We start from the raw sequence: 24,400 nt of genomic DNA, 5'->3' as shown, positions 1-24,400 counted from the left end.
AAGTGAACTTTATTGTCTTTGCACAGGCAGAATTCATTTTATTCGATTCATTAGATGGTGCAGGTGTACCTAATGATATGTCCATTGAGACGTCTGAGTACCGTACAACCCACCATTGACTTGCAAAGGCGCTGCCAGACACAAAGTCAAGTGCACACCCTGCTATATAACACGTGCTGTATACGCACAGCCCTGCACAATAGAATTATGCAGACGCACGATTGGCACGCCAACCATCAGGCGAGTGCACACTCAACCGCACATGCAGGGTCCCTTGGATGCCTCTGGAGCCGCGAACTAAAATTAGAACAAGAGGGGCTAAAAATAAATTACTGTGCCACAGGAGGACGAATCGGAGGGGGCGAGGAGGTGGCGTGGGGGAGGAGATGGGAGATGAACAATAGGATGCTGAGCAGGCAAAGATGAGGAATGAAGACGGAGGGACTCAAATGAGAATATGCGTGCATGATAAGATATGGAATGAAACTATTATTAGTCATTGCTTCTATTTTGAAGTACAAAACTTGCTGTTAAGCAAAACATTTTATTTGATTTTACTATAAGAATAAAGTCAGAAGATTAGACATTCAAACTAGACATTCATAAATGTATGTATTATTCTACTGATATCCAGCATATATTGCGTTTTTTAGTGATGTTTTTGTGTTATTTTAATCAACAGAAAATTTAATTATGGGATGTATTGCATTGTAACAACTCAAAATCAGCATCATTATATCTTTACGATGGCAGAGTTTTCCTTGCATTGGATAGTGGATAGTACCTAATATTGTGGTTAATGAGCGTTCATATGAAATTCCTATTTATGGAAAATGTAAAGCAGTGCTTGTCTGCCACCTACTGGCACAAGCAAATGCTGTTTGCCAACCATCAGTTGAGTACAGTACTTTGTTGGCAAAGTGAGATATCGTTCTGCATACACATTTACCAGTCTTAATCTCTTTGTGTGTTTCTGCGTCAGGCCGACTGGGAAAGCAACGGCGGCTTGGTGAAGAAGCTCCCCTCCATCCGGGAAGACGAGGAGGGTGATGAGGAGCAGAACTTGATATCCCGCGCGCCCCGCTCCCCACTGCGCCTCAGCAGGGGGCTCAACTCGCCACTGCGCTCCCCTCTGCTTCCGCCCAGACCCTTCCGTGCCCCCACTGAGCAACCCCGCCCTACGACCCTGCAGATACCTGTGGTCAGCTTCAGCGGCGCGCCCGCTGAGCTCAGCCCCAGGTAACACACACACACAATTCATTGATGTTGACTGGCTGGGGCAAGTAAACAGAACCATTGAGGGGCTCACATTGCAGCTGATGAGGCAATATAATAGTCTAGTTTCCATGGCAACCCAAAAGGCCACTGCACCAGAGATGGGCTGCAGTTCGACGGTACATTTCGTACATTTGTCATCAATTAAACTCTGGAAACATTACACACTATATTCTAACAAGTGTTATGCTACCATAGACTGCTTCAGCATTGCCAGCCATTAGCGTCATGCATGATATCATGCACTGTCTTGACAAACTGTCTTATCTCCCATGGATAGCTTCCTTGTTAACCATTTGCATATCCATTCATTCATTTTCTACCAGCCAATCACAGGGCACATATAGACAAGCAACCATTCACACTCACATTCATACCTATGGACAATTTGGTGTCGCCAAATTAACCTAGCATGTTTTTGGAATGTGGGAGGAAACCAGAGTACCTGGAGAAAACCCACACATGCACGGGGAGAACATGCAAACTCCACACAGATGGCTGAGGGTGGAATTGAACTCAGCTCTCCTAGCTGTGAAGCTAGCTAACTCGTCCACCGTGCAGCCTTAAGGCAATGTCAAAAATTATAATATGATTGAGGTAGTTGAAAAGTTCAATATCTACATTGTAAATATTGGACCGGAACTGGAAGAAAAGATCCCAAATTTCCCTCCAGTTCAGGAAAGGAATGAAATTATAGAAAGGAATTCCAACTCCATGTTCCTCACTAACATGACAAAAATGGAAATCATCAATTTTAGTATAGACCACAGAAAGTGTGCAGCTGCAGCATTTATGGATTTAACAACAGCCTTTGACGCAATCAATCACAATATCCTACTTACAAAATTAGAAAGGTACAGAATCAGAGCATTAAAAGCTATTTAGCAAACAGCACAGTACCCCAGGGATCAATACTGGGACCAAAACTGTTCAATCTATATACAAGCAATATCTAACCTAAGTAAAACTAAAATCATGCTATTTGCTACATGCAAAAAGGATAGGTAGGTGCAAACACAAATTGATGACATGGAGATTGACATAGTAAACGAAAATACATTTCTTGGGGTTATAATAGATGAGAATATGACATGGAAAGCTCACATTAAAACTATACAACATAAAGTGGCAAGAAACACGTTACTACTGAATAAATCATCTGTAGTCTCTCATTATCAAGTTATGATCATCAACTATTTACTGTGTATATGTCAGTTAATACTGTTATTTAGGTTGTAGTTTCCTTACAGTAAGTATAAACCTTCACTATCATTTCAATGTTATACTGTCCCAACACTTCCAGAAGTATTTACAAAGGCAAAAAGCATGTTTAAAAAACAGGAGGTGAACAAATGTATTGCAACTGACGTGAAACTGATGAGGGATAGGATTAAATATGATTTGCTTCTTCCTACTCCTTTCTGCAGCAGTTGTGGAATTGGAAGACTGAGGGGTCATTAAAAGTTTTTTATTATGGATTAATACAGCTTTATTGTGTGGTTTGTTTTTTTATGAAGTTGTAATTCTATCATTTTTCATGCATCTGCTGCAGGTTTGTGGACGGCATCGAAACGGAGAACAGTTCCATGTCATCCCAGAAGTTTGAGTTCAGCCCCAGCATGTCACCTGCAGCGCCGCCCTCCCCGTATCCAAGTAACACTACAGTACCTGAACAACCACTGGTCTGTTGAGGATTCAGAACATAACACTGTGTGTGTGTGTGTGTGTGTGTGTGTGTGTAGCCAACCGGGAGTCATCTGAGATTAAGCAGAGTGTGCACAAGTTAACAGAAGAGGTGAGTTGTTGTGTTTTGGGACATTTTGGACATTAGGAAAATAGCACAGACACTTATTTATTTGTTTATTTTGAGAGGTGGAATTCCTCAGGAAAGTGTTGTATGACCATTTGTTTTCTATATAGGTTGCACACCCTGTAGTTTGAATGGCCACGTGTCCCAATGTCTTTGAAACACTAAGATCCCCCGAAACAGGCCCTGAATTTCATGTACGAATACTGCGTGTGTTACGGGGGATCATTATGTTGTGTATACACTATATATACATGTTTTACACTACATCCTATCAAGATAAGATAAGATATGCCTTTATTCGTCACTCAGTGGGGAAAATTGCATTGCACAGCAGCGAGAGTACAGAATCAGTTAAGCAGTACAAAATACACAATATAGAAAAATAAACATATAAACAACCCAAGTATTAACAAAATCAGTTTTACCCAGAGTTATATACAAATACAGTATGCCGATAATATGAAACGAGATGAGATATATGACCAGTCTATACACTGAGATCTTGCTAGTGAGTTAGTATGAGGCATTATAGAAATACTTCACATAGAACTTAATATATTGCATTTAGAGCCTTAATATTGCATGTGGAGGTTGATCAGATATTGCACAGTGAATAGAGTCTGGAGTAACTATCAAATGGTGAAATTTAGGATTTATTAGGTTATGTTATTTATGTGAATATGTGAAATGCACTACTATAGCGTTATCTACTTACACATGCATTACTTCGATAGCCGCACAGCCAGCTGAAGTCTACACAAAATTCCATATAATATTGTGTTAAGACAGGCGACAGGGGAACACATGGCTCTCTATTATAGCAGCACTCACAGTGATGGTGAGCGAGAATGATCCAAATGCTAGAAAATGCAGTGTTGCAAGGAGTGAGTCCTTATGGTGACTGGCTCCAAATCAGTAGCTCAAAAATAGCATTTCTGGGTAGACAATATTTCTATACTATTTTTGGACAAGCACACAGAAGATTCTTGTGTGTCCTTTAACATACTGTATACTCAGTTCTCCGAACATTAATTCATTCATAAATGATCACTGTTTTGCGGTTGACAACGGCACATTATTAGTCAAATTAATGCCCAGATTAAGCATTTTTCACCATAAAAATGACTAAGCTAACAAAAATACAGATGCAGTATAAGCCATTAAATCTAATTAGCCATTAAATCTTCTCTGATTATATACTATATTCCCTAATACAAATGTAAAAGTGTTATTTCATGTCTAGATGGCTCTAATAAAGTCCAAAAATTTTGCCATAACTACAAAAACTACTTCACAGAAATTCACTTATCGCAGTCGGGTCCGCAACCAATTAACTGCGGTAAACGAAGGATTATTGTACACTGCAGATGCGTTATTTTGCCCAACAATACCGCAATATCCATTCAAAGTAACAATCAGATCACCATCTATTTTGAGTTGTGGAGCTCCTCTGGGAAGTAATATAAGTCCACGCCTTTTCTGTATAGGTTCCACTTCCTTTAAATGATCATATGTCCCAATACTTTTGCACCATGTGATGCTAGGAATTACAATATATTATGTTATATTTTTGTTTGTCACACAGATGAATAACCTCTCCAGACAAGTGTCCCAGCTCAGCCAGGAGCTCCAGGAAATGACACACCTGCTCAAGCCCCTCCTCCAAAGCCCGCTACAGCCCATTTTGGCGGCCGCTGTGCCAAACTTGACCCCCCCTCCCAGCAGTGCCAGCAGATTGTCCACAAGCGTCAGCCTGGCGGTAGCCCCTCCCGCCACGCCATGCTCACACCTCCAGAGACCAGACACTCATCAATCCCTGTTGGACTGTGGGGATATCGAAGGCGTGGACTTGTCGCAATGCCTTCTCCCGACCTCTCATTCACCACAAAGGCCTCATCCCTCGCCACCCCCGTCCAACGCCCCCAGTCTCAACTCGCCAAAGGAAGGACTTCTTGAGGAATCGCTCATGTTCCGGAGTCCCAAAACCTCCCCCAGCATGTTTATGTCCTCGCCGCAGGACCACCCACCGCTGGCCTCTGGCACCCCGTCACCATCGCTATCCTTTTCCATGTCTCTCTCCTCATCTTCATCCATGTCCTCTTGCCGGGGAACCCAACTATCCCGACCGTCCAGCTGCGTTGTACGAGGAGGTCTGCTCCCACCACCTCCATCCCAGGACATGTCTCTACCCCCGTGGCCGCCACACTGTTCTGCGCCCCCATCTCTTGCATCCTCACCCAGGGACCGCCATTTGAAACCTTCCTCATCCATCCCCATTGTATCCCCCATCACATACCCCCGTCCTTCCCTCTTCTCCCTGCCGTTGTCTCTGGACTCACCGGGATGGATCAGGAAGTCCGGAGATTTCCATCCCAATCAAGCTTCTCACTTCCACCTGCCAACGGGGCTGGGCGGCGCTCCCCTGCAGGAGATGGAGATGCAGGAACGGCAGAGCGAGGCAGGAGAGGGACGGTCATCCACGGAGAACATCAGCTTCATCGATGAAGACGAGCCAGCAGTGTGATTGGCAAGCTGAGAGTAGCAGCAGGACAAAAAAAAAATCTAGATCCAAATGAGACCAGATCAGGGAATGTCATGTGCACTGGTTGTCGTTGGGACACAAAGCCAGCGGTCGTGGGATGGATCTACAAGAGCACACCTCACGGTCTTACAGTATCATATTAACAGAACCTTGTTGAATTCAAGACTTGCTTAATTTAAGACCCAGCATGGATGTCTGCTCCCCTTCAAAGTGAAGGTTACAGAACCACTGACAATTCAGTTGCCCCCCCACACCAAAAAGTGACTACATTGTATTTAGCCCTAGCCATCCGCCCACCTCCTTCCACCACATTTAAAAAAAAAAAACAGTCAGGAATTTAAGGGGAATCCAATTTAAAACAAACCAGACCCAAGATCAGTCCTTTTTGAGTACTCTGATGTTTAAACCAACCTTCAAACTTTCAGGGATTCGATAGCAGAGGTATCTGATGCCATACGTACGTTGCCCACCATAAGGGGGTCGATTTGTTGCTTTCATTTTCAGTGGTCTTCAACTTTGAGGGATTGTTCTCCTACAGTGCACCCATTGACATTAAGGGGGACCTATTATGCTCATTTTGTATTGATTTGTGGACTCCTATAGAGCAGCTACACACAATAACCAGCGCACAAAGCTTTCTAGATCTTCCAGAGTCTGACCCTATTCCAGCTGTATTTCTTTGGATTTTGTGCATCAATGTGCTCATTACATGTTTTTTGCGGGACTACCAATGTTTTAAAAAACCTGGGTAGAGACACTGATTATAGGGGGAAATGGCTATTCGCAAAGCCGCTCCATTTATACACTCAATAATGTTACACAGACAACTGCTTTTGTTCCATGACTTATACAAGATAAACACAGTTAGGACACTCATGAATTGTTAGTTACTGCTTGCTTTTCTGACTCTTCGAGACGACCAAGTAATGTTGGAAAGGCATCAGGCTTCAGCAACAGTTTGTCGGCTAGTCCAGCTGCATACTGGCCCATGTTCACAAAAAAGTCCAGTGTGAAATGCTGTTGACAGATTAAAACATATTTATTTCACTGGTAGGGGATCAGGAACTCCAACCACTTAAGCCTGATGTTTGCATCGTTAGGAATTGGAAACAAATGTAGCTTTCCCTTACACCTGAAGAAACACTTCCTGTGAGCCATTGCTAACAACATAAATACAGAAGCAGAGCTTTGGGGAGGGCAGGGGAAGCAGAACTTGGGGAAGAGTAGAGATCATATCTGGCCTACAGCACGCGTCCATATAAGGAAGCCCGCCCATGTGTGACATCACAAACCTCCAGTTTTACAACGCCCTCTGAAACTGAGCGTTTTGAGCCATCCCAAACTTCTTTCAGGGATCACTTCTAAATGTGCAAACCTCTTTATCAGAAACTTTGGCATTATTTCATATGAGAATACAACATTTTAACTACATTTATAGATCAGAAAAGTGGAAAAAGCATAATAGGTCCCCTTTAAAAGAGATCTGACATAATGTAAGCCAACCAAACTCTCAGGTCCTGTAATAACACTCATAGATTTTAAGGAGATTCGATCTATAGTACAGGTATCAGTGTAAATGTTTAAACTATCAGGGATTATTATTGTTGAAGAGGGAACCCTGTTGATTTTGAATAATATCCAATACAAATGTTAAACAGTCAGGATGCTCACTAAAGGGTGCTCTAGTTTGCAACCCAAACTTCTACTTTTATAGACTACAGTTGTTCAATATATCTAAGGAACCCTGCTGGTTTGGGGAATTTTACACAAAATAAACTTTCAGGTCCTTATATCAACAATCCTAGTGATTTCAAAGGATGTTAGCTACTGTTGAGGATTTGTTTTCTTTGTAAAGGTTAGCACTTAAACTGTCAGATATCTAAGATAGAACCCTGCTGCTTTTGAATGAGATCAAAGACTAGATGGATTAGAAGGACTATAAAAAACAATCCTATTAATTTTAAAGGACATGTGACCCAAGACAGTCCAGGTAGCTAAGGTCACTCTGATTTTAAACTACGGGAGTATTGTTGTAGAGTTAAAATCTTTATTTTTTTTTTAAACAAGATTTGATCAAGAAGCAGTAGGTAGTCAAATGAGCCATATTGTGAGAGTGTTTATTTTTGCTCAACCAATCACAAACAACCTTTCTGATTTGAATGGGTGTCTGACACGGCTAACTAGGCTAATGTCAGATGTTAGCTTGCACAGTACACTTTGTAGAAGTCTAATTTTCCTTCACCTCTTTCACTATACAATAGCAAGATTCCAACTAACTACAGAATGTAGCCTATTTTTATTTGCTTGGTGTCATATTCTATAAATATGTATAATATAAAAAAAAGGCTAATAGCCACTTGCTTTGTCACCTGTAAAACACAATTGACTAAAACACAACAATTTGGGCACCCCTTGAACTTAACAAATCATGCAGTTTTCATTGTGTGCCAAAGACAAAATTGTCATATATGAATGAAGCATAATGTAAGTGGACGACAGTCTCTCTAGTATCCCATCCATCCATATGTCATAGTTGATCAGGACTGTTTACAACCCTCACACGACACTCCTGAGCTTTAGCCATCCAACCATTGGTGCCTTCTCCGCCTCAACACACTCCCCACATCAGGCATTTTTGGAGCAAATGAGAACATTAAAAAAAAGCCATCTGATAAGTCTTTGCACCTTGATCCCGATTTGGGAAAATAAATGTGGGATATTTTTCTTGATGATCTCTATATGTAGCAGTCACACATTATATTTATGTCGTCACACTCCCCTTTGCCATATGCTGAGCTACTACAAAATGATGCATCACTTATTTGGTAACAGGTAAACGTGATTTTATTTTCTCACAGAGACTCACTTTGAGGTGGTGCAGGCAGGTGGCGTATCAGTGGTCTGATTTGTACTTATTCTTTTTTGGGGTGGGGGGGGGGGGGTCCAATGCATGTCAGTTTTTGTTGCATGAGGAATGTGCCTGCTTTTGGAGCCACACCGGGCGGCTAACTTGTAGACAAATAAACCCTGTGGGATGGTGGTCTTATAAGGGGGGGTCTCAGATGTATTTTATTAATAAAATGATATCAAAATGAAGACTGCTGTTAAATGACTCTCGACTCACGCAGAGTTACGACAATAAATAAATATTGTTTTGCAATCATAGTTTTGACTGTTGATTAATGGATTCTTAATTAGGCAAACCTGGTGGGAATTCCCAGTGCACTGCATCATACTGAGAGCTGTTTCTAATATTTCGACCCTCTCCTGTAGCAAAATATTACTTTGTGTGATGCAGTGCAATTTTAGGCCACTCACAACAATAATGAACATATTGTTACCTCCCCGACAGTCTCAATTATATTAATATATCATATATATATATATATATATATATATATATATATATATATATATATTGAAGCGCCAGAGGACTGGAGTCGGAGGCGGAGTGTTGAATTTGGGAGAAAACTTTATTTTTCTCGTCAACATCAACTTGCACTCTTTGCTACGTCAAAACCTTTAGCAAAAACCAGCCGCAACAGGAGCCGGAAAAACACTTGTCACCTACGCTTACGCCTCCGGGTGGCAACACCTTCTCTATCGATAGTTCCGGGGTGAGTTCTGTCCCGGTAACCTACCACTACACCAGCCCCCCCAGAATTCACCCATAGTCAAAATCATCCATGCGCGCGGGGACAACTGCACGGCCCCGCCGTGTGTGCACTGCTTGCGGCAGGGGAGAAGGGTGTGGTGAAGGGGACAAGCTTGCCCGCGCGGTGGTCGGCACACCTGGCCTGGCAGGGGGTGCCATGTCGAGGAGCGGAGGCCTACCCCGGCGAGGGGGCTCCGCCAGTGTCAGGGGTTGGGTGTCGTCCACCAGCGCAACCTTCAGCCGGTCCACCGAGACAGTCTCCCGTCGGCCGCCCATGTCCAAAACAAAATGCTTGTCTCCGTGCTCCAGGACCCTGTACGGTCCGTCATAGGGCGGGCGTAAAGGCCCACGGTGAGCGTCGTGGCGGACAAACACAAAACGTGCCGTGCCCAGGGCAGTGGGAACATGTGGGTCCACCGTGCCGTGGTGTGATGCAGGGGTGGGTTTAAAGGTGGCCACCGCCTCCCGCAGGGTGGACCTCTGAAGGGCGGCGGACCACGGCGCGGTGGCGTCTGGAAGGAAGTCCCCGGGGACGCGCAAGACCTGCCCGTACACCAGCTCGGCCGACGATGCCTGCAGGTCTTCCTTGGGGGCGGATCGCAGACCAAGCATGACCCACGGTAGCCTGTCCACCCAGTCGCCATTTGTCAGGCTCGCCCGCAGCGCCGTTTTCATTGAGCGGTGGAACCTCTCGACGAGGCCGTTCGCTTGGGGGTGGTAGGCGGAGGTGCGGTGTAGCTTGACCCCCAAATTCTCAGCAACAGCACTCCAAAGCTCCGAGGTGAACTGCACACCCCGGTCCGACGAGAGGTCCGTTGGAGTTCCGAAGCGCGCCACCCACGTGCTGATGAAAGCGCGGGCCACTTCTGCGGTCGTAGTGGAAGTAAGCGGGGTTGCTTCTGGCCAGCGGGTAGTCCTGTCTACCATGGTGAGCAGGTGTGTAAAGCCGTGGGAAAGGGGGAGAGGGCCCACAAGGTCGACATTAACATGGTCGAACCTTCTCTCCGGGACGGCGAAATGCTCCAGTGGTGCCTTTGTGTGGCGGTGAATCTTAGCGCGTTGACATGGAATGCACGAACTGGCCCAAGCGAGCACGTCTTTCTTCAGGCCCCGCCACACAAACTTTTGTGCCACCAGCCTCACAGAAGCCTTTCTGCCGGGGTGCGAGAGCCCGTGTATAGCGTCGAAGACGGCACGTCGCCAACTCGCTGGGACCAACGGGCGGGGCAGACCGGTGGAGAGGTCGCACCACAACCTGGCCCCGGAGGCGCCAACAGGCACCTTGGCCAGGCGCAGGCCGACATCCGGTTGTTGGAGAGCGCGCACCCCCACGTCGGTGGCCTGTTCCTCCGCCATTCGTGGGTAGTCCAGGTCTAGTTGCACGGCCCTCACAAATGCCCTGGACAGACAGTCCGCCACCACATTCGCCTTGCCAGAAACGTGGCGTATGTCTGTGGTATACTCCGAGATGAAGGACAGCTGTCTCTGCTGTCTCGCGGACCACGGCTCGGCCACTTTGGACATGGCAAAGACGAGTGGCTTGTGGTCGACGTAGGCCGTGAACTCGCGACCTTCGAGCAGGAAACGGAAGTGACGAATCGCCAGCCACAGCGCAAGGAGCTCCCGATCGAAGGCGCTGTACTTCCGTTCCCGTGGGACCAGCTTGCGGCTGAAGAAAGCGAGCGGCTGCCAGGCGTCATCCACCCACTGTTCGTAAACCGCACCCACTGCATAGTCCGAGGCGTCCGTGGTGAGGGCCACCGGGGCTGTGGGGCATGGGTGGGCTAACAAGGCAGCTTGGCTTAGGGCGGACTTGGTAGCTTCGAAGGCGTCCCTCCTCTCCTCCGTCCACACAACCGCCTGGTTGGGCGACAGATTATGTAGCGCATCATATAGCGGCCGCATGACATGCGCTGCATGGCAGACGAAGCGGTGGTAATAAGCTACCATGCCCACAAACTCTCTGAGGCCACGGGCTGTTTGTGGGAGGGGAAAGGCGGTGATCGCCTCCACTTTCGACGGCAGTGGCGCAGAACCGTCCGCGCTGATGAGGTGCCCCAAGAATTCGACCGAAGGGACGCCGAAGACGCACTTTGCTGGATTAATGATCAGCCCGCTCTTGTCGAGTCTCGAGAACAGCTCTCGGAGGTGACGCAGGTGCTCTTGTTTCGACCGACTAGCCACCAGGACATCGTCCAAATACACGAAAACGGACGGCATGTCTCTGAGCACGGAGTCCATGAGGCGCTGGAAGGACTGGGCCGCGTTCTTGAGTCCAAACGGCATCCGGAGAAATTCGAACAGCCCAAAAGGCGTAATGACAGCCGTCTTCGGGACGTCGGCGGAATGTACGGGCACCTGGTGGTAGCCCCGCACCAAATCAACCTTCGAAAAGATGGTGCAGCCTGCAAGGTGAGCCGAAAAGTCTTGGACATGGGGAATAGGGTAGCGGTCAGGCGTGGTAGCATCATTGAGGCGGCGGTAATCCCCACATGGACGGAACCCGCCGTCTGCCTTGGGCACGATATGGAGAGGGGATGCCCACGGGCTGTCAGAACGGCGGACAATACCCAAGCGCTCCATATTAGCGAACTCCGACTTGGCGACTGCCAACTTCGCGGGGTCGAGGCGGCGGGCTCGGGCGTGGACTGGAGGGCCAGTGGTGTCAATGTGGTGTTCCACACCATGCTTGGCAGAGAGGGCGGAGAAGGTGGGGCTGGTGAGGCTGGGAAACTCCTTGAGGAGGCGCTGGAAGTCGTCGCCCTCCGATTGTGAGCAGCACAGGCCCCCGTACCGCCCTCCGTCCCGGACACAGGCGAGGGACGAGAACGTTAAAGCATCCACCAACCGGCCATTCTTAACGTCCACCAATAATCCGTGTGCGCAGAAAAAATCTGCGCCGAGTAGGGGAAAAGCGATGTCCGCCGTAACAAAGTCCCACACAAAGCGCTGACCATCAAGGTGTAGTTCCACTGCACGGGTTCCATAGGTCCTGATGGGGGTATCGTTGGCGGAGGCTAGAGCCGGTCCATGCCCGCCCCCCGCGATGTCCTTGGCCGTCGCGGGAACTACGCTTCGCTGAGCGCCGGTGTCGCAGAGGAACTTCCTCCCCGAGAGGGAGTCTCTGATGAACAACAGCCGGTTCGCCGCGCCTGCGCCCAGGGCTGCTACTGAGCGCAGGCCTCCCCGTTTCCCGTAACTTTATAGGTGCACGGGGGGCGGCATCTCCTCGCCTTAGCACCAAACCTGGCGTGGAAGAAACACCATCCAACCTCGCGCTCGGTGTGCATCCGGAGACCCCCCTTGGCCGGCGACCTTGCTCGCAGGGGTGCGCGGGCTTGCACTGGGGCCAGGTGGCCAGGCGTAGAGCGCTGGGCGGCCAAGAAGAAGAGGTCTGCCTCGGCCGCCAGGGCCCTCGGGTCAGAGGCTGCAGTATTGGCGAGGGAGGTTTGCACCTGCGGGGGCATGTGCCGTAGGAAAAGCTCCCTGAAGAGGAAATTGGGCTCCTCCGTGCCCAACAGGTTCAGCATCATCTCCATGTGCTCCGACGGCTTACGGTCTCCCAACCCGGGAATGTCCAGGAGCCGGCGTGCACGCTCTTGCCTAGAGAGCTCGAAAGTCTTCAGCAAGTGCGACTTCAGACCGTCGTACTTCCGCTGGGCCGGCGGGGAGGTGATGAAGTTTACCGCCTTAGCGGCCGTCGAGCTGCTCAACGCCGCAACAACATGATAGTAGCGAGAGTCGTCGTCATCCACGCCGCGGACGGCGAACTGTGCCTCCGCCTGTGCGAACCACGCCGCCGCTGCTGATTCCCAGAACTCCGGCAATTTTAGGGTGGCGTTCGTAGCCATGTTCGCTGTAGCTCCGAACACTTCGGGACTACTGTCGGGGTCACCAGTGAAGCGCCAGAGGACTGGAGTCGGAGGCGGAGTGTTGAATTTGGGAGAAAACTTTATTTTTCTCGTCAACATCAACTTGCACTCTTTGCTACGTCAAAACCTTTAGCAAAAACCAGCCGCAACAGGAGCCGGAAAAACACTTGTCACCTACGCTTACGCCTCCGGGTGGCAACACCTTCTCTATCGATAGTTCCGGGGTGAGTTCTGTCCCGGTAACCTACCACTACAATATATATATATATATATATATATATATATATATATATATATATATATATATATATATATATATATATATATATATATATATATATACACACTTACAAGTGTATATAAAGTGTATAAAGGGTTTTTGTGACAGAATGCATTACATCCATTCATCCATCTTGTGTACCGAAAATAAAGCAAAATGACCATTGGGTTAGCCACGTTCCAATATAACAGACTAGCCAATCACAGAGTAGCACAACTCAAGCACCGCCCACAGGTCAGTCATGCTTCTTCCGTCACTCAGTTTTTAGTTTTTGCTAATAGAACAATTATCATCCTCCAACAGTCCCAAGGTAAGCAATGTAGGTATTAATGATGTGTTGTGAAACCTTTGAAGCTAACCAAAGTAATACTTCGGCTAACGCTAGCTAGCCAACTCTAGTATTTTTGTTTTGCCTTGTTAAGTTAAATTTTCCGTGTCAAGGATAACGAAGTCACTTCCCTCTGAAATGGGGATATATTTTCTATAATCACTGCAAGCCCTGTGATTGGCTGGCGACCAGTCCAGGGTGGTGACAGCTGGGATAGGCTGCAGAATACCCGCTACGGGGGCGGGACTTAGCAAAAAGGCTACATTTGAGCTATTGGGTACGACTACAAGACAACATGCAGCAAGTCCTCTTTTACGTTGTTGAAAAGGTCTTATACCTTCTGTTTCGTCTGAAAATGATTTTTAGAAGGGTTTTTCAATGAATCCCCATCTTGCCAGTCAAATACATTCGCATTATATCATACGTCAGGGGTCTCAAACTCGCGTTTTGCTGTTTTGCTTTGGATTAGCAATGAAGCTAAAGGCTTATGACGCAGGGTACAAATAAATGCAGGAAATGATTTGGAATAAAACGGAAAATACACGTCAAGATAAAGCATCTCATCAAACATGTTGTTAAAGTTACGACGCTGCTCCCAGATGGAACTGAGTACGATGCTAACTTACTAATTGGGTAAAATTATTAAGTTTCATTAATGTTCATGTTGAAAGGTTAAATAACTGTTAATACTGTACATTTGAATCAGAAAAAAATAATTTCTCTACCAACTGTATGTGGTTTCTTACGTTTTTCTTATTTGCTGTTTTATTATTATTTTACTTATTTAGTACTGATTGATTTATTGTCTTTATTCTTAATTTGTTTATTTTTTAATCTTACTTTGTGTATAGAAAAATAAAAATTAAGATATTTGAGAACAGTGGAATGTTTTATCAGATATTTTGATGTGGAAAACCGTAACCAAAGTACTGAAAAAGTGTAGGGTATCGCAGAAGCAAAAGCATTGAAGATAGTTTTTTTATTGATTTTTTTCCAGTTTTTAATAAATGCGTTTTGGGGTTTTTTCAAAAACCTGATGCGGCCCAGCTTCACCCAGAACCTAGCTCCGGTGGCCCCCGGGTAAATTGAGTTTGAGACCCCTTGTCATACGTAAAGTTTGAAACTGCTATACTAAATACTAATGATTAGACCCATTCCAGTGTATCATCTTGTTCTCGTGGTCTTGTGAACAGTGTCTCTTGACACCCATTCATGTTGTACTCGAGGATGGGGGAGGTTGGAGAGGGACATACAGACGCCTCGGTGACAAAACCTGGCTCTTGGACAAACGTAATTGGAGGACGCCTGCCATATTATAAAGGTGTGTCAAGCTTGTCAACGTCTCAGGATAATTTCTACAGTATACAAAGTCAAAAGTATTCACCATCACTGTGCAAGTACTTCTGGAGCCAATTTAGAGTCTACAGGCTCAACTTTTAATAGTTAAATAATGAGTAGAACACAGTAGCAAGTGGTTGGGGACTGCATATATTTTCGGTGATAACATTCATCCTATCAGAGCTTCAGTGAGGTCTGAAATGTCAGGGAACAAATACTCTGGGGGGGGGAAACTTAAAACATGATTGAGGAATGAGTGACACGAGGCTTTCAATGTGCTGCACTTTAGTGTCCACAAGGGGGAGCTACTCGCAATCGCTTCATGATCTTAAGTTTCAACACGCATGCCAATATTCTTATGTGCCACTTTATTTGGCACATAAGACAATCATTTACTTCTAAACAGGAGTGTGCTGAGAGGTGTGAATAACGCTACTTAGTGGGTGGGGAGGCGTTGGAAGATAATATTCCAAAAATAGATATTTATAGACTCATATATATATATATATATATATTTATATATTTACGAGGTATGTATCCACAAGAATGAAAACCACATTTCAAAATAAGCAGTCTCTGTGTTTATCTTCTAAAGGTGTCCTTGCGGAGCAAAAAACGTCCCATCCTGAATCACAAAAATGTAAAAATAACAAGAGGAAACGTCTCCTCTTTCCTCAACAATGTCACATCACAAAAGCCCCAAACTTCACTTCGCTGTGAATGTCACTTCAAGACCGTGAATGTGTCCAAAACTTTTCATGAATGCAAGGGAGATCTATGTCTTTAAAGAACAAAAACAAAAAAAAAAGGTGTCTTTGTGCAACCCAAAAAAAACAAACAAAAACAGCACAGGCGTCCTCCAGTGAGTGATGGTTGTCAGCGCCTCTCTGTGGTCACGCCAGGTACTGCTGCATTGCAGTCTTGGCCCTGAAAATGGGAGGGACATGGGGTGAGTGCTCGTATTATGTTCTGCTGTGCGTTACTGGGACTCACCTGTCGCTGAGGTTGGTGTCTGACGCCTGTGAGAGTTTGTGCAATATATCCACAAAGCCCAATTCCCGTAACTTGTCCTGACGCTCCTGAGAACCTAGCAGGGAGAACCACAATTCCTTAATGGCTCAAGGGTACAATTGACTATCTTGACCATTCATTTGATTGCTGTTGGTAGGGGTGTCACAAGATCTCGTGAGATTAAAAGGTCATTTCTCATTCAGAAAAATAAATGTCTGGTGGGGCACTAGACCTGGGCCGATAATTAATCACACACTAATTGAAAATTAACTCCAGAATTTTGCCAGCCTCAATATACTGCAATGTGCATGCGTGTATATTCCTCTGTGCATTTGGTTCACCACCTCGGCACGTTTATTCCGTATAACAATGGCATGAAGGGAGTGAGTCTCCAGTGAAGAAGAGTGTAATGTAGAAATTATATCAAGTTCTATGGTCATATTTTTTCATTTTACTTTTCTTAAAAGTGTCTCGTGACAACCCCACCAATTGATAAACTTCCCATCGCCCACTCTAACATGTGTTTTGTGTGCTTATACCGTCCTCCTCGTTCCAGATGAGGTTGGAGATGCAGAAGGTGGCGGCCAACTGCAGTTTCACACTGGAGTGACCCTGAGGGAGGTCAAAAAGTGGCAATAAAATGTTAACTATAACTATGACTTATTATGATTATGTATACTCTGGATTCACAGATTTGTTATCAAAAGCTCATTCATGCTTTTTCTTTCCAGAAGTAGGCAATTTTGTTCAGAAAGAACATCTCATTCAACTTGAAATACTTAGAAATTTAAAAATTCAATCCTTCAGTGTTATTGGGGGCTATAAAAAGACATTTTTTCTTTTTTTTTTTACTTTTTAAAAAAGTTGCAGGTTTTGGGTGCAAATCAAGATCAAAGAAGTTACCATATATGGTTCCTTGCCCATTTAGGGTATGGAAAAGGGACAGGTCAAACTGCACAAGGTGAACATCAACAGAGGTACTGTAGTTAGAGTGATCAACTTATCATGGTTAGTTTTTATGTTTTATGCTTGCCCCAAGCGTCAGAAAATTGCAATTTCCGACTTCGGAATGAAGAAGGAAGTTTGATAACTCTCTGGCTCACTCCTGATTGATTACAGCCCATGATGTCACTTCCTGTGACATTGTCTGATCTTGGCTGATTGGTATGAGAAAGTCACATGACTCTGTTGCCTTGCTGAGACATGGGGAAACCCTGTTTTTTAAGTTACCATATATGGTTACTTGCCCTATAAAGGGTTAAGGTGGCAATAAAATGTGATAATAAAGCATAAAATGTACGGGTTAATAATAATTAAGCATACATGTACTTAATGATGATGTAGGTTTAAGATGGCGGTGCCCTGTGTGGCAGTGGTCTGACAACCAGGCTAAAGGCAAGACTGTAGATCCATTCCATAGTCGATCATCTTTCATTATCATTCACTAGTGGTGAGTGCTATACATTTTGCTATTTCAAATGTGTGTGTGAGGCATATTGTAAGGCTTAGGAGGTATATACAAAAAAGTATTTTATGGGTGCGCCCATTGTTAAATTTTTTCTCTATAGCGAGGATCTAGTGTATACAAGCATGCATGTACCATGTAGTATTTGATTTTCTGCAACATGTCATCGTTGGTCATGATGAGCTCCTTGGCCGTGTTGCCATCAGCGATGTTGGCCAGAATACACAGCGTCTGAATGATGATGTTTGGCAGACATTCAGCAATAATAATACTACTAATAATAATAATAATAATGACATAGCTTTAGCCAGGCCACTCACCTGCTCTTTGACCTCCACGCTGTGGTCCGCCTCCAGGATGAGCGTGACTGCCTGCATGATCTGCTTGCCGTGTGAGCTCATGATCTGATCAATGTGCTGACAATCACAAGAAACATCAAGTTTTCATGCAGGCTTTTACTTATTTTTTTTTATTTACAAATGTGTATATCTGTGTATTCTTACAGGGCGCGTGGACAGAACATTCCTGAGCAAACCCAGCGTCTTCATCAGCACGTTGGCGTCGGGGTCAGACAGTAAACGAAAAAGCTGCTCCGTGCCCAAACATTGAACGATCTCCACCTTTACCTTCTGGTCAGCCTGGAACGCCATATTCTATGTGTACATGCACACTTTAGATTCTTTCGTGGTTTGAAAGCTTGTCGAGGAGAGACACTGCTCACCATGAGGGCCCAGATCCCGTTGACCCGTAGTGCAGGACTCTCGCTTTGAGTCAGACTGCATAGTAGTTCTATCACTCCTGATTCTAGGATGGGCTGCACGCACACACAAACACACACAGTGAATACATATTACTACTTCCATACTGGTTGCACTCCAGAATGTGTGCATTATAAATTGAGGGCCAACAGTAAGATTTTCGCAGCACAGTTCCAGCTGCTGGATCTGGTGGGCCACCAACCCTCATATTTGCAAACTAGCAATGTAGGTTTTTGTGTAATCCTGCTAACTTCACAAGCTTGTACACTTGAGGCCGAGGCAGAGGTCTGCACTCTTCTTACTGCCATTATTGTACGTCATGGAAGAGGTATCTGTGTATTTGATGACATCTACCTCTTTGCTCGGTGAGAACTCCAGCAGCAGATTGCATAGTGTGGATGATGCCATGACCAGAACTTCATCAGGGGCGTTCTGCAAGAGCTGCATCCAAACCAATAAGTTACCATGGAGGAGCATCCTTTAACAATAGAGCACAAACGTTTCCTTCCTCTTACCTTCATGAGAGGCTTCCATACGGCATGGTCGTGGAAGCTGGTCCTCAGCTGCTGCACAGACCGTGAGAGACTATGTAGACATCTAGAACAGGACACATTTAAAGGTTAAATACTACCAGCGTCACCTTCGGACAAGGGCGTGGTGTTACCTGACAGCGGCCAAGCGAACTTTAATGCTGGACTCTGACAGGCCACTGACTATCCTGTCCATCATGTTCTCAGTCTCTGTGATCTTGATAAAAGTAAGAGTCAATGGCACCATGGATGTATTATTATTATGGAACCAAGCAGGACAATGTACCTTCTTCCGGATGTCCTCGTCGTTGGAACCCAGTGAGGCATAAAGTTTGAAAGCGGCTTGTCTCAGCTCGTGAGCGTGCTTCAGGTCATGGTCCAACTTGATCGGTCGGACGAGAAAAACATGTCGCTAATAATAAATGTGGACTCAACCTGAATGACAAAAGAACTCCTATTGCATCAACTCACCCTTTTGATATCAGCAATGGCCGACACTGAACTGGGGTATTTGAAGTAGTCAGCCAACATGGCCACCAGGTGGTCGGTGGTGCTGGCGATCCTCTGCAGCTCCACGTCAGGCTCCATGAGGAAGGCCAGCGTCTCTGCTCCCTCAACACGTTCCTCTAGCAGGTGCTCCTTGCTGCACATGCGCACCAGGCATGGCAAGGTCTGTGTCGAGGACAATATGAGGAGGTCACACAAACATCTAAACGTCATGGCGAGTGGTAAACGTGGTATAAAAGCATCACCTTTAGCACAATGCAGCTGTCGTCCGTCCTGATGGCACCAGCTCGACACATGTACGTGAGACTGGTGCAGAAGGAGGGCACGTCAAAGAGATGTACCTCCAGAATTCAACTAAACATGATGGCCTCCACACCACTTTACTCACCACTTGGCTGCTGTTAACTGCATTTCAATGGGCTGATCCCTTTGCATCATTCGAACAAATACCTGAGAGAGTAGCTCGCCTTCCACCAGCACTGCAAACACACAAAACCGTCTCAGCTTCAACACTGCAATTAAATGAGGATAGCTCTTAAACGAAAGACCAAGCGCTCACCATTCACAAGCGTCATGGAGACCTGAGTGTTCTCATACGCCAACACTGAGAAACATTTTAATGCTTGCATCCGCACCTTAAAGGTAAAAAAGGTCAATGCTTTACAGTGGCCAGCACACTGAAAATGGTAAGGGGTAGGTTTTCATTTTTTGCATTATATATTAATGTGCATATGTTCTAATTTTCTGTAATACAATCTAACATGTGGTCTAGGGGTTGGCGCGCAGACCTCACAGGTAGGAGACCAGGGTTCAATTCCACCCTCGGCCATCTCTGTGTGGAGTTTGCATGTTCTCCCCGTGCATGCGTGGGTTTTCTCCGGGTACTCCGGTTTCCTCCCACATTCCAAAAACATGCTAGGTTAATTGGCGACTCCAAATTGTCCATAGGTATGAATGTGAGTGTGAATGGTTGTTTGTCTATATGGGCCCTGTGATTGGCTGGCGACCAGTCCAGGGTGTACCCCGCCTCTCGCCCGAAGACAGCTGGGATAGGCTCCAGCACCCCCCGCGACCCTCGTAAGGTAAAAGCGGTAGAAAATGAATGAATGAATGAATCTAACATGTAAGTTAGGCATGCTTTAATTCCTAGGTTTCCAAAGTGGGGTACACATACCAATCAATCAGCACCAAACACCACACTTACGGGTGGGCCTAAACGCCCCATGGTGCAAGAACTGAGCAGAAATGAAAAAAAGAGCATAAGTTGCTGGTTTCTCTGTCCATTATATGAACAAGTTTGATTATTTTGTGCATTAAGACAAAATGCAAAACGAAAACAATGTCAGTACTTTTTCATATTGTATAATTTGTAGATTATAGTAACTGTAAACAAAAGTACTTTATTCTGTTGCATTATGTATTAGCTTACCTTATAAGAGGGTGATATTAGCAATGGGGCAATGTTCTGAATGGCGCCATGGTTGAACAGAACCGTCTGGTGCTCCGGTGTCTGGAGGCAAAACATTTCAATCAGCAATTGCATGGAGTCTGATTCCTACCAAGACTGTACACTGCGTGTGAGCCAATGCCAACCAAATACCTTACAACAGTGGGAGAAGATCTGTGTGGTGTACTCTTGCGTCCTGTGTGAACTGCTCAGTAGAGACATTAAATGGGGGATCACAGTGGGGTCCTGAAGATAGAAAAAAAAAAATTGGGGGCTTTTGTGGTACAGTAGCAAAGGTCAAGTAAGTAGCAAAAAGTGACCCTACAGTGTAGAGCAGCTGCACGGGAGTGACTGGACTGATGAAGACTGTTCTGAGACATCGAAGACAAGCCTCAATGAAAATGAGGTCAGGACACAGCAAACCTAGAAGCGACAAAAGAACTAATCATTCATAATGCTCCCCCTACTTCTATCTGCTTTCTAAAATGGAGTGAATGAGTCCAGAAGTATGCCTACCTTGAAGAAGGGCAGGGATGATGTGGCAGTCCACCAGGGACTTTATGTTATTCTCTGTGCCCATTGCAAGACTGCCCAGCACCACCGCGCACTCTGTTTTCAGCTCCAGGCTGGAGGAGCTCTGCTGGAGAAGGTACAGTAACCTGTACAACACACAAAACTCTTGTGGTGAGTCATTAGAACAATTGCTGACAAAGGGTTTAACAATTTACACAAAGGGTTACACGAACCTGCAACATGTCATGCGGAATCAAAGGCTTGACTGTTTCACTTTTTGTCTTTCTGTGCCTTTTCTTTTAATAAAGGACGAGGGTGAGAATGGAAGAATATAGACAAGAAGTGGTGTGAAGTAGGTGTGCTCAAAGCAGCAGCATCAAAATAAAGGTTGACTTATTTTTATGTTTTACACTGGTTAACCTATTTTTACACTTAACAGTTAATAATAGTAAAATGTCACTTTAAACGTTGCCTGTATGATGTTATGATGACCCTGAAATTGATTTTTTTTAATTTTATTTTATATACACATGAAAAATGCACCCACATCCTGGAAAAGCTTGTGTTTGACATGTTATTGCTTTTATTGTGTAAAAATGAAAGGGAAACAAACGTTTATATTAATGTTAATCAAAAGACATTAAAAAAATGTGTCACCTGATACACTCGTTTATGGTTCATACATCAAAGTTGCCTTTTGTCTTTCAATTTTTATTTCCTGGTCAGAAAGTGAAATATGAACCGAGGGCGGGCGCTTACCTCGGCACAGCTCCCAGGACGATCAGATTGGCTTTCTGCTTATTGTTGCCAATTACAGCATTCTTCATGTCACTATGGAGACAAACACAACATGACTCAATTTGTGCAATAATGTTTCAAAGTATCTTTGGTTAAATGTGTGTCTAGTTTTAAGGTACTGTATCAGCCGATAGGCACCGATTTATAAAACTACTGCGTTGCATCATAGTTTTTTTTTCATTGCATTAACATGTATGCAACATTTCCTGTGTTCTGCAAGTGTGCCAAATGCTATCAAATGGCAGCAAGGCTTGTGGAATAGTACTGCTGACTGGAAGCTGTAACCAGAGCTCTTCCGAAGATAAAAATAAAAAGAACCAAAATGGATTCAGCAAAAAGTGTTATGAAAGAGACTAGTATATAAACACAGAGAATAACAGCTCGTGTGTGCTTGTTGACTATAAAATGCCTCATTGGTTGACATGACATAAACTTACATGACTCCCTGCAGAACTTTCTGTGGGTCGGGGTCGAACAGGCGGTCCACATAATGGCGACTTGTGGCAGTAACTTCCTACAATACAGGAAAAAAAAGAAGTACATCAATCACCAAACTAACACGCTATTGATTTTCTCAGTTTTATATTACTTTTAACATCCAAATCTGTGTTTAATAATAAGTCCAAGTGTTAACATTATTGTTCTATGCATGCAACAATAAGAACCCCTTGAACTCTCCCACGATCCCGTATCCGTCATGTATGCAGGTACAGCATAATAGGTGATATAGCTTTCAAACTACATGTGGGTCATTAAACAGTGTAAAATCTTTAAAGTAAAAATACATCTGCACTGAAAGCTAAAGTAAAGCTGGGCAATTAAATTCTGAAACCTCTTAATTCATTCATGTTTTATACTGTTTTTTTATTTAATGAGACTATTGGTTTGTTGGCTAAACTTGGCCACGTTTGGGAATTACACATTTTTTATGTTCATGACTGAAAAAGGAAATCAGAAGAGGCAGGATACAGTAAACAGTTCTGTAAATAATGAAATATAAAAGGTAAACACAAAAGTATATACACCGCTAATTCCTACCCTTGACTCCGAAGGGTTAATAGAAATGCCAGTTAGTAGATTTGCACCCTGCAGCTGCATGTGACACCCACTATCAAAGTTTTGTTATTGTCAGTGATAGCTAGAACCGTCCACATGGTGTGACCCGGTCACGGCACCAAATGTGTGCACACAATACGTCAGATCTGTCAATCATTGTCACCATCAGAATGTCAGAATAAATAACGCAGCAATTGGGATGTTTGGTTCGGCCGTTTATGGTCGCCACCCGGTAACTAAGTAAGCCGGCTAACCGGCTAATTTAACTGCATTTCGGTTCACGTCATATTTGAAGTTGACTTCAACGTTGGGGAGCAAAGAGTGGATGACTGGAGGCATAAATGCCGTATTTAAACAAATGTGTAACCAACCGTCAAGATTTGTCTTATAATGAACAGTTGTGAAAACTCGCAGAGGTTAGCCGCTAACCTATTCCGGGTGACACTGACAGCTCCGTCGTCCGTTCGGTTCGACTCGCCAAACACGCCGAGGGGGCGAGTGGACACGGCCATCACAGTTGTCCGAATATCCCCGCCTGTCCGTGCAAGCAGTATGCCTGAAACGAGTACTCACTTGTGGTGAGCACTCATAGGAGGCGGACCGCTAAGACTTAGCTTGTATGCTAACATAGGGACACAAGAAGCTCGTCTATTTTGACGACTCTAGACTTGTGTCAACTAGTTGGTCTTAATGAGGCACAACAATAATTGGGGAACAGTGTAACTACAAACAACTAATTGAATACGTAAGAGTGACACTCACAGACAGCACACTGATGCGGAGTGGGGCCTCCAACAAGCACGCCATCTCTCGTCCCCCGATGGAGCGCCCCAATCGGCGCAACACTTTGCAGACACTCCGCCCCCCGAATAGCTTTAAGCGGCTTTTTTAAAAAGAAAAATGCTGTTGAATAAAGCGACTATTAGGTTGTGATTTTAATTTGTTTTAAAACGTGTGCACTATATCGCTGCGGGCATAAATGTAATTGCGAGGCTTCAAAGTAACACCGCTAACTTAGCGTGCTGCCTGACAGGCAGTGGATTTGTCAGTCGTGTAAAGGTTAGCGTGACGTATGGTGGACACTTGGAAGTAGATTCGTCACATATAAAATAACTGACTAAAGGATCAAAGGCACATTAAACAATATATAGAGTACATATTAATATCTTCTTTATGTACATAAAAAATATAATTATTTTCACAATCGGCTTCTCT

The 24,400-nt window shown here is 44.9% G+C and overlaps 2 protein-coding genes and 1 long non-coding RNA gene across 11 annotated transcripts in view; 2 read left to right on the top strand and 1 right to left on the bottom strand.

Annotated features, from left to right (window-relative positions):
- The window catches only part of kcnh3 (potassium voltage-gated channel, subfamily H (eag-related), member 3), an 86,701-nt gene extending 78,181 nt beyond the window's left edge, over positions 1-8,520 (top strand). For all 4 annotated transcript variants that reach the window (XM_058081686.1, XM_058081687.1, XM_058081685.1 and 1 more), the window contains 4 exons: positions 983-1,239; positions 2,828-2,928; positions 3,018-3,070; positions 4,671-8,520. In XM_058081686.1, the coding sequence (XP_057937669.1) occupies positions 983-1,239; positions 2,828-2,928; positions 3,018-3,070; positions 4,671-5,609 (1,350 nt within the window). In that variant the 3' untranslated portion in view covers positions 5,610-8,520. The remainder of the gene's footprint in view (positions 1-982; positions 1,240-2,827; positions 2,929-3,017; positions 3,071-4,670) is intronic.
- A 5,486-nt stretch (positions 8,521-14,006) lies between these two features.
- On the top strand, positions 14,007-21,012 carry LOC131136208 (uncharacterized). The gene is made up of 3 exons (XR_009131709.1): positions 14,007-14,090; positions 14,956-15,083; positions 18,082-21,012. It is a non-coding gene; the product is annotated as an uncharacterized LOC131136208 (long non-coding RNA).
- armc8 (armadillo repeat containing 8) lies at positions 15,599-24,237 on the bottom strand. Of its 6 annotated transcripts, none has more exons than XM_058082814.1 (22): positions 23,948-24,237; positions 22,567-22,643; positions 22,091-22,162; positions 21,335-21,477; positions 21,144-21,241; positions 20,972-21,064; positions 20,801-20,881; positions 19,931-20,006; positions 19,760-19,850; positions 19,617-19,677; positions 19,336-19,536; positions 19,151-19,246; positions 18,999-19,081; positions 18,850-18,931; positions 18,689-18,775; positions 18,298-18,390; positions 18,080-18,229; positions 17,897-17,992; positions 17,712-17,807; positions 16,651-16,723; positions 16,094-16,187; positions 15,599-16,027 (listed from the first exon to the last, which is right to left on the bottom strand). In XM_058082814.1, the coding sequence occupies exons 1-22, from the start codon at positions 23,990-23,992 to the stop codon at positions 15,994-15,996; spliced, it is 2,022 nt and encodes a 673-aa protein (XP_057938797.1). In that variant the 5' UTR covers positions 23,993-24,237; the 3' UTR covers positions 15,599-15,993. The 6 variants fall into 6 exon arrangements, with proteins under 6 accessions (XP_057938797.1, XP_057938795.1, XP_057938798.1 ...); XM_058082812.1 differs by having other exon boundaries at positions 16,094-16,179; XM_058082815.1 differs by lacking the exon at positions 23,948-24,237 and adding an exon at positions 23,615-23,693 and having other exon boundaries at positions 16,094-16,179.
- Between the last annotated feature and the right edge of the window lie 163 nt (positions 24,238-24,400).

Source organism: Doryrhamphus excisus, chromosome 9 (assembly GCF_030265055.1).
Source record: "Doryrhamphus excisus isolate RoL2022-K1 chromosome 9, RoL_Dexc_1.0, whole genome shotgun sequence".
Taxonomy (NCBI): Eukaryota; Metazoa; Chordata; class Actinopteri; order Syngnathiformes; family Syngnathidae; genus Doryrhamphus; species Doryrhamphus excisus.
The sequence above is the reverse complement of the archived record's forward strand: the minus strand, read 5'-3'. Positions and strand labels throughout refer to the sequence as shown.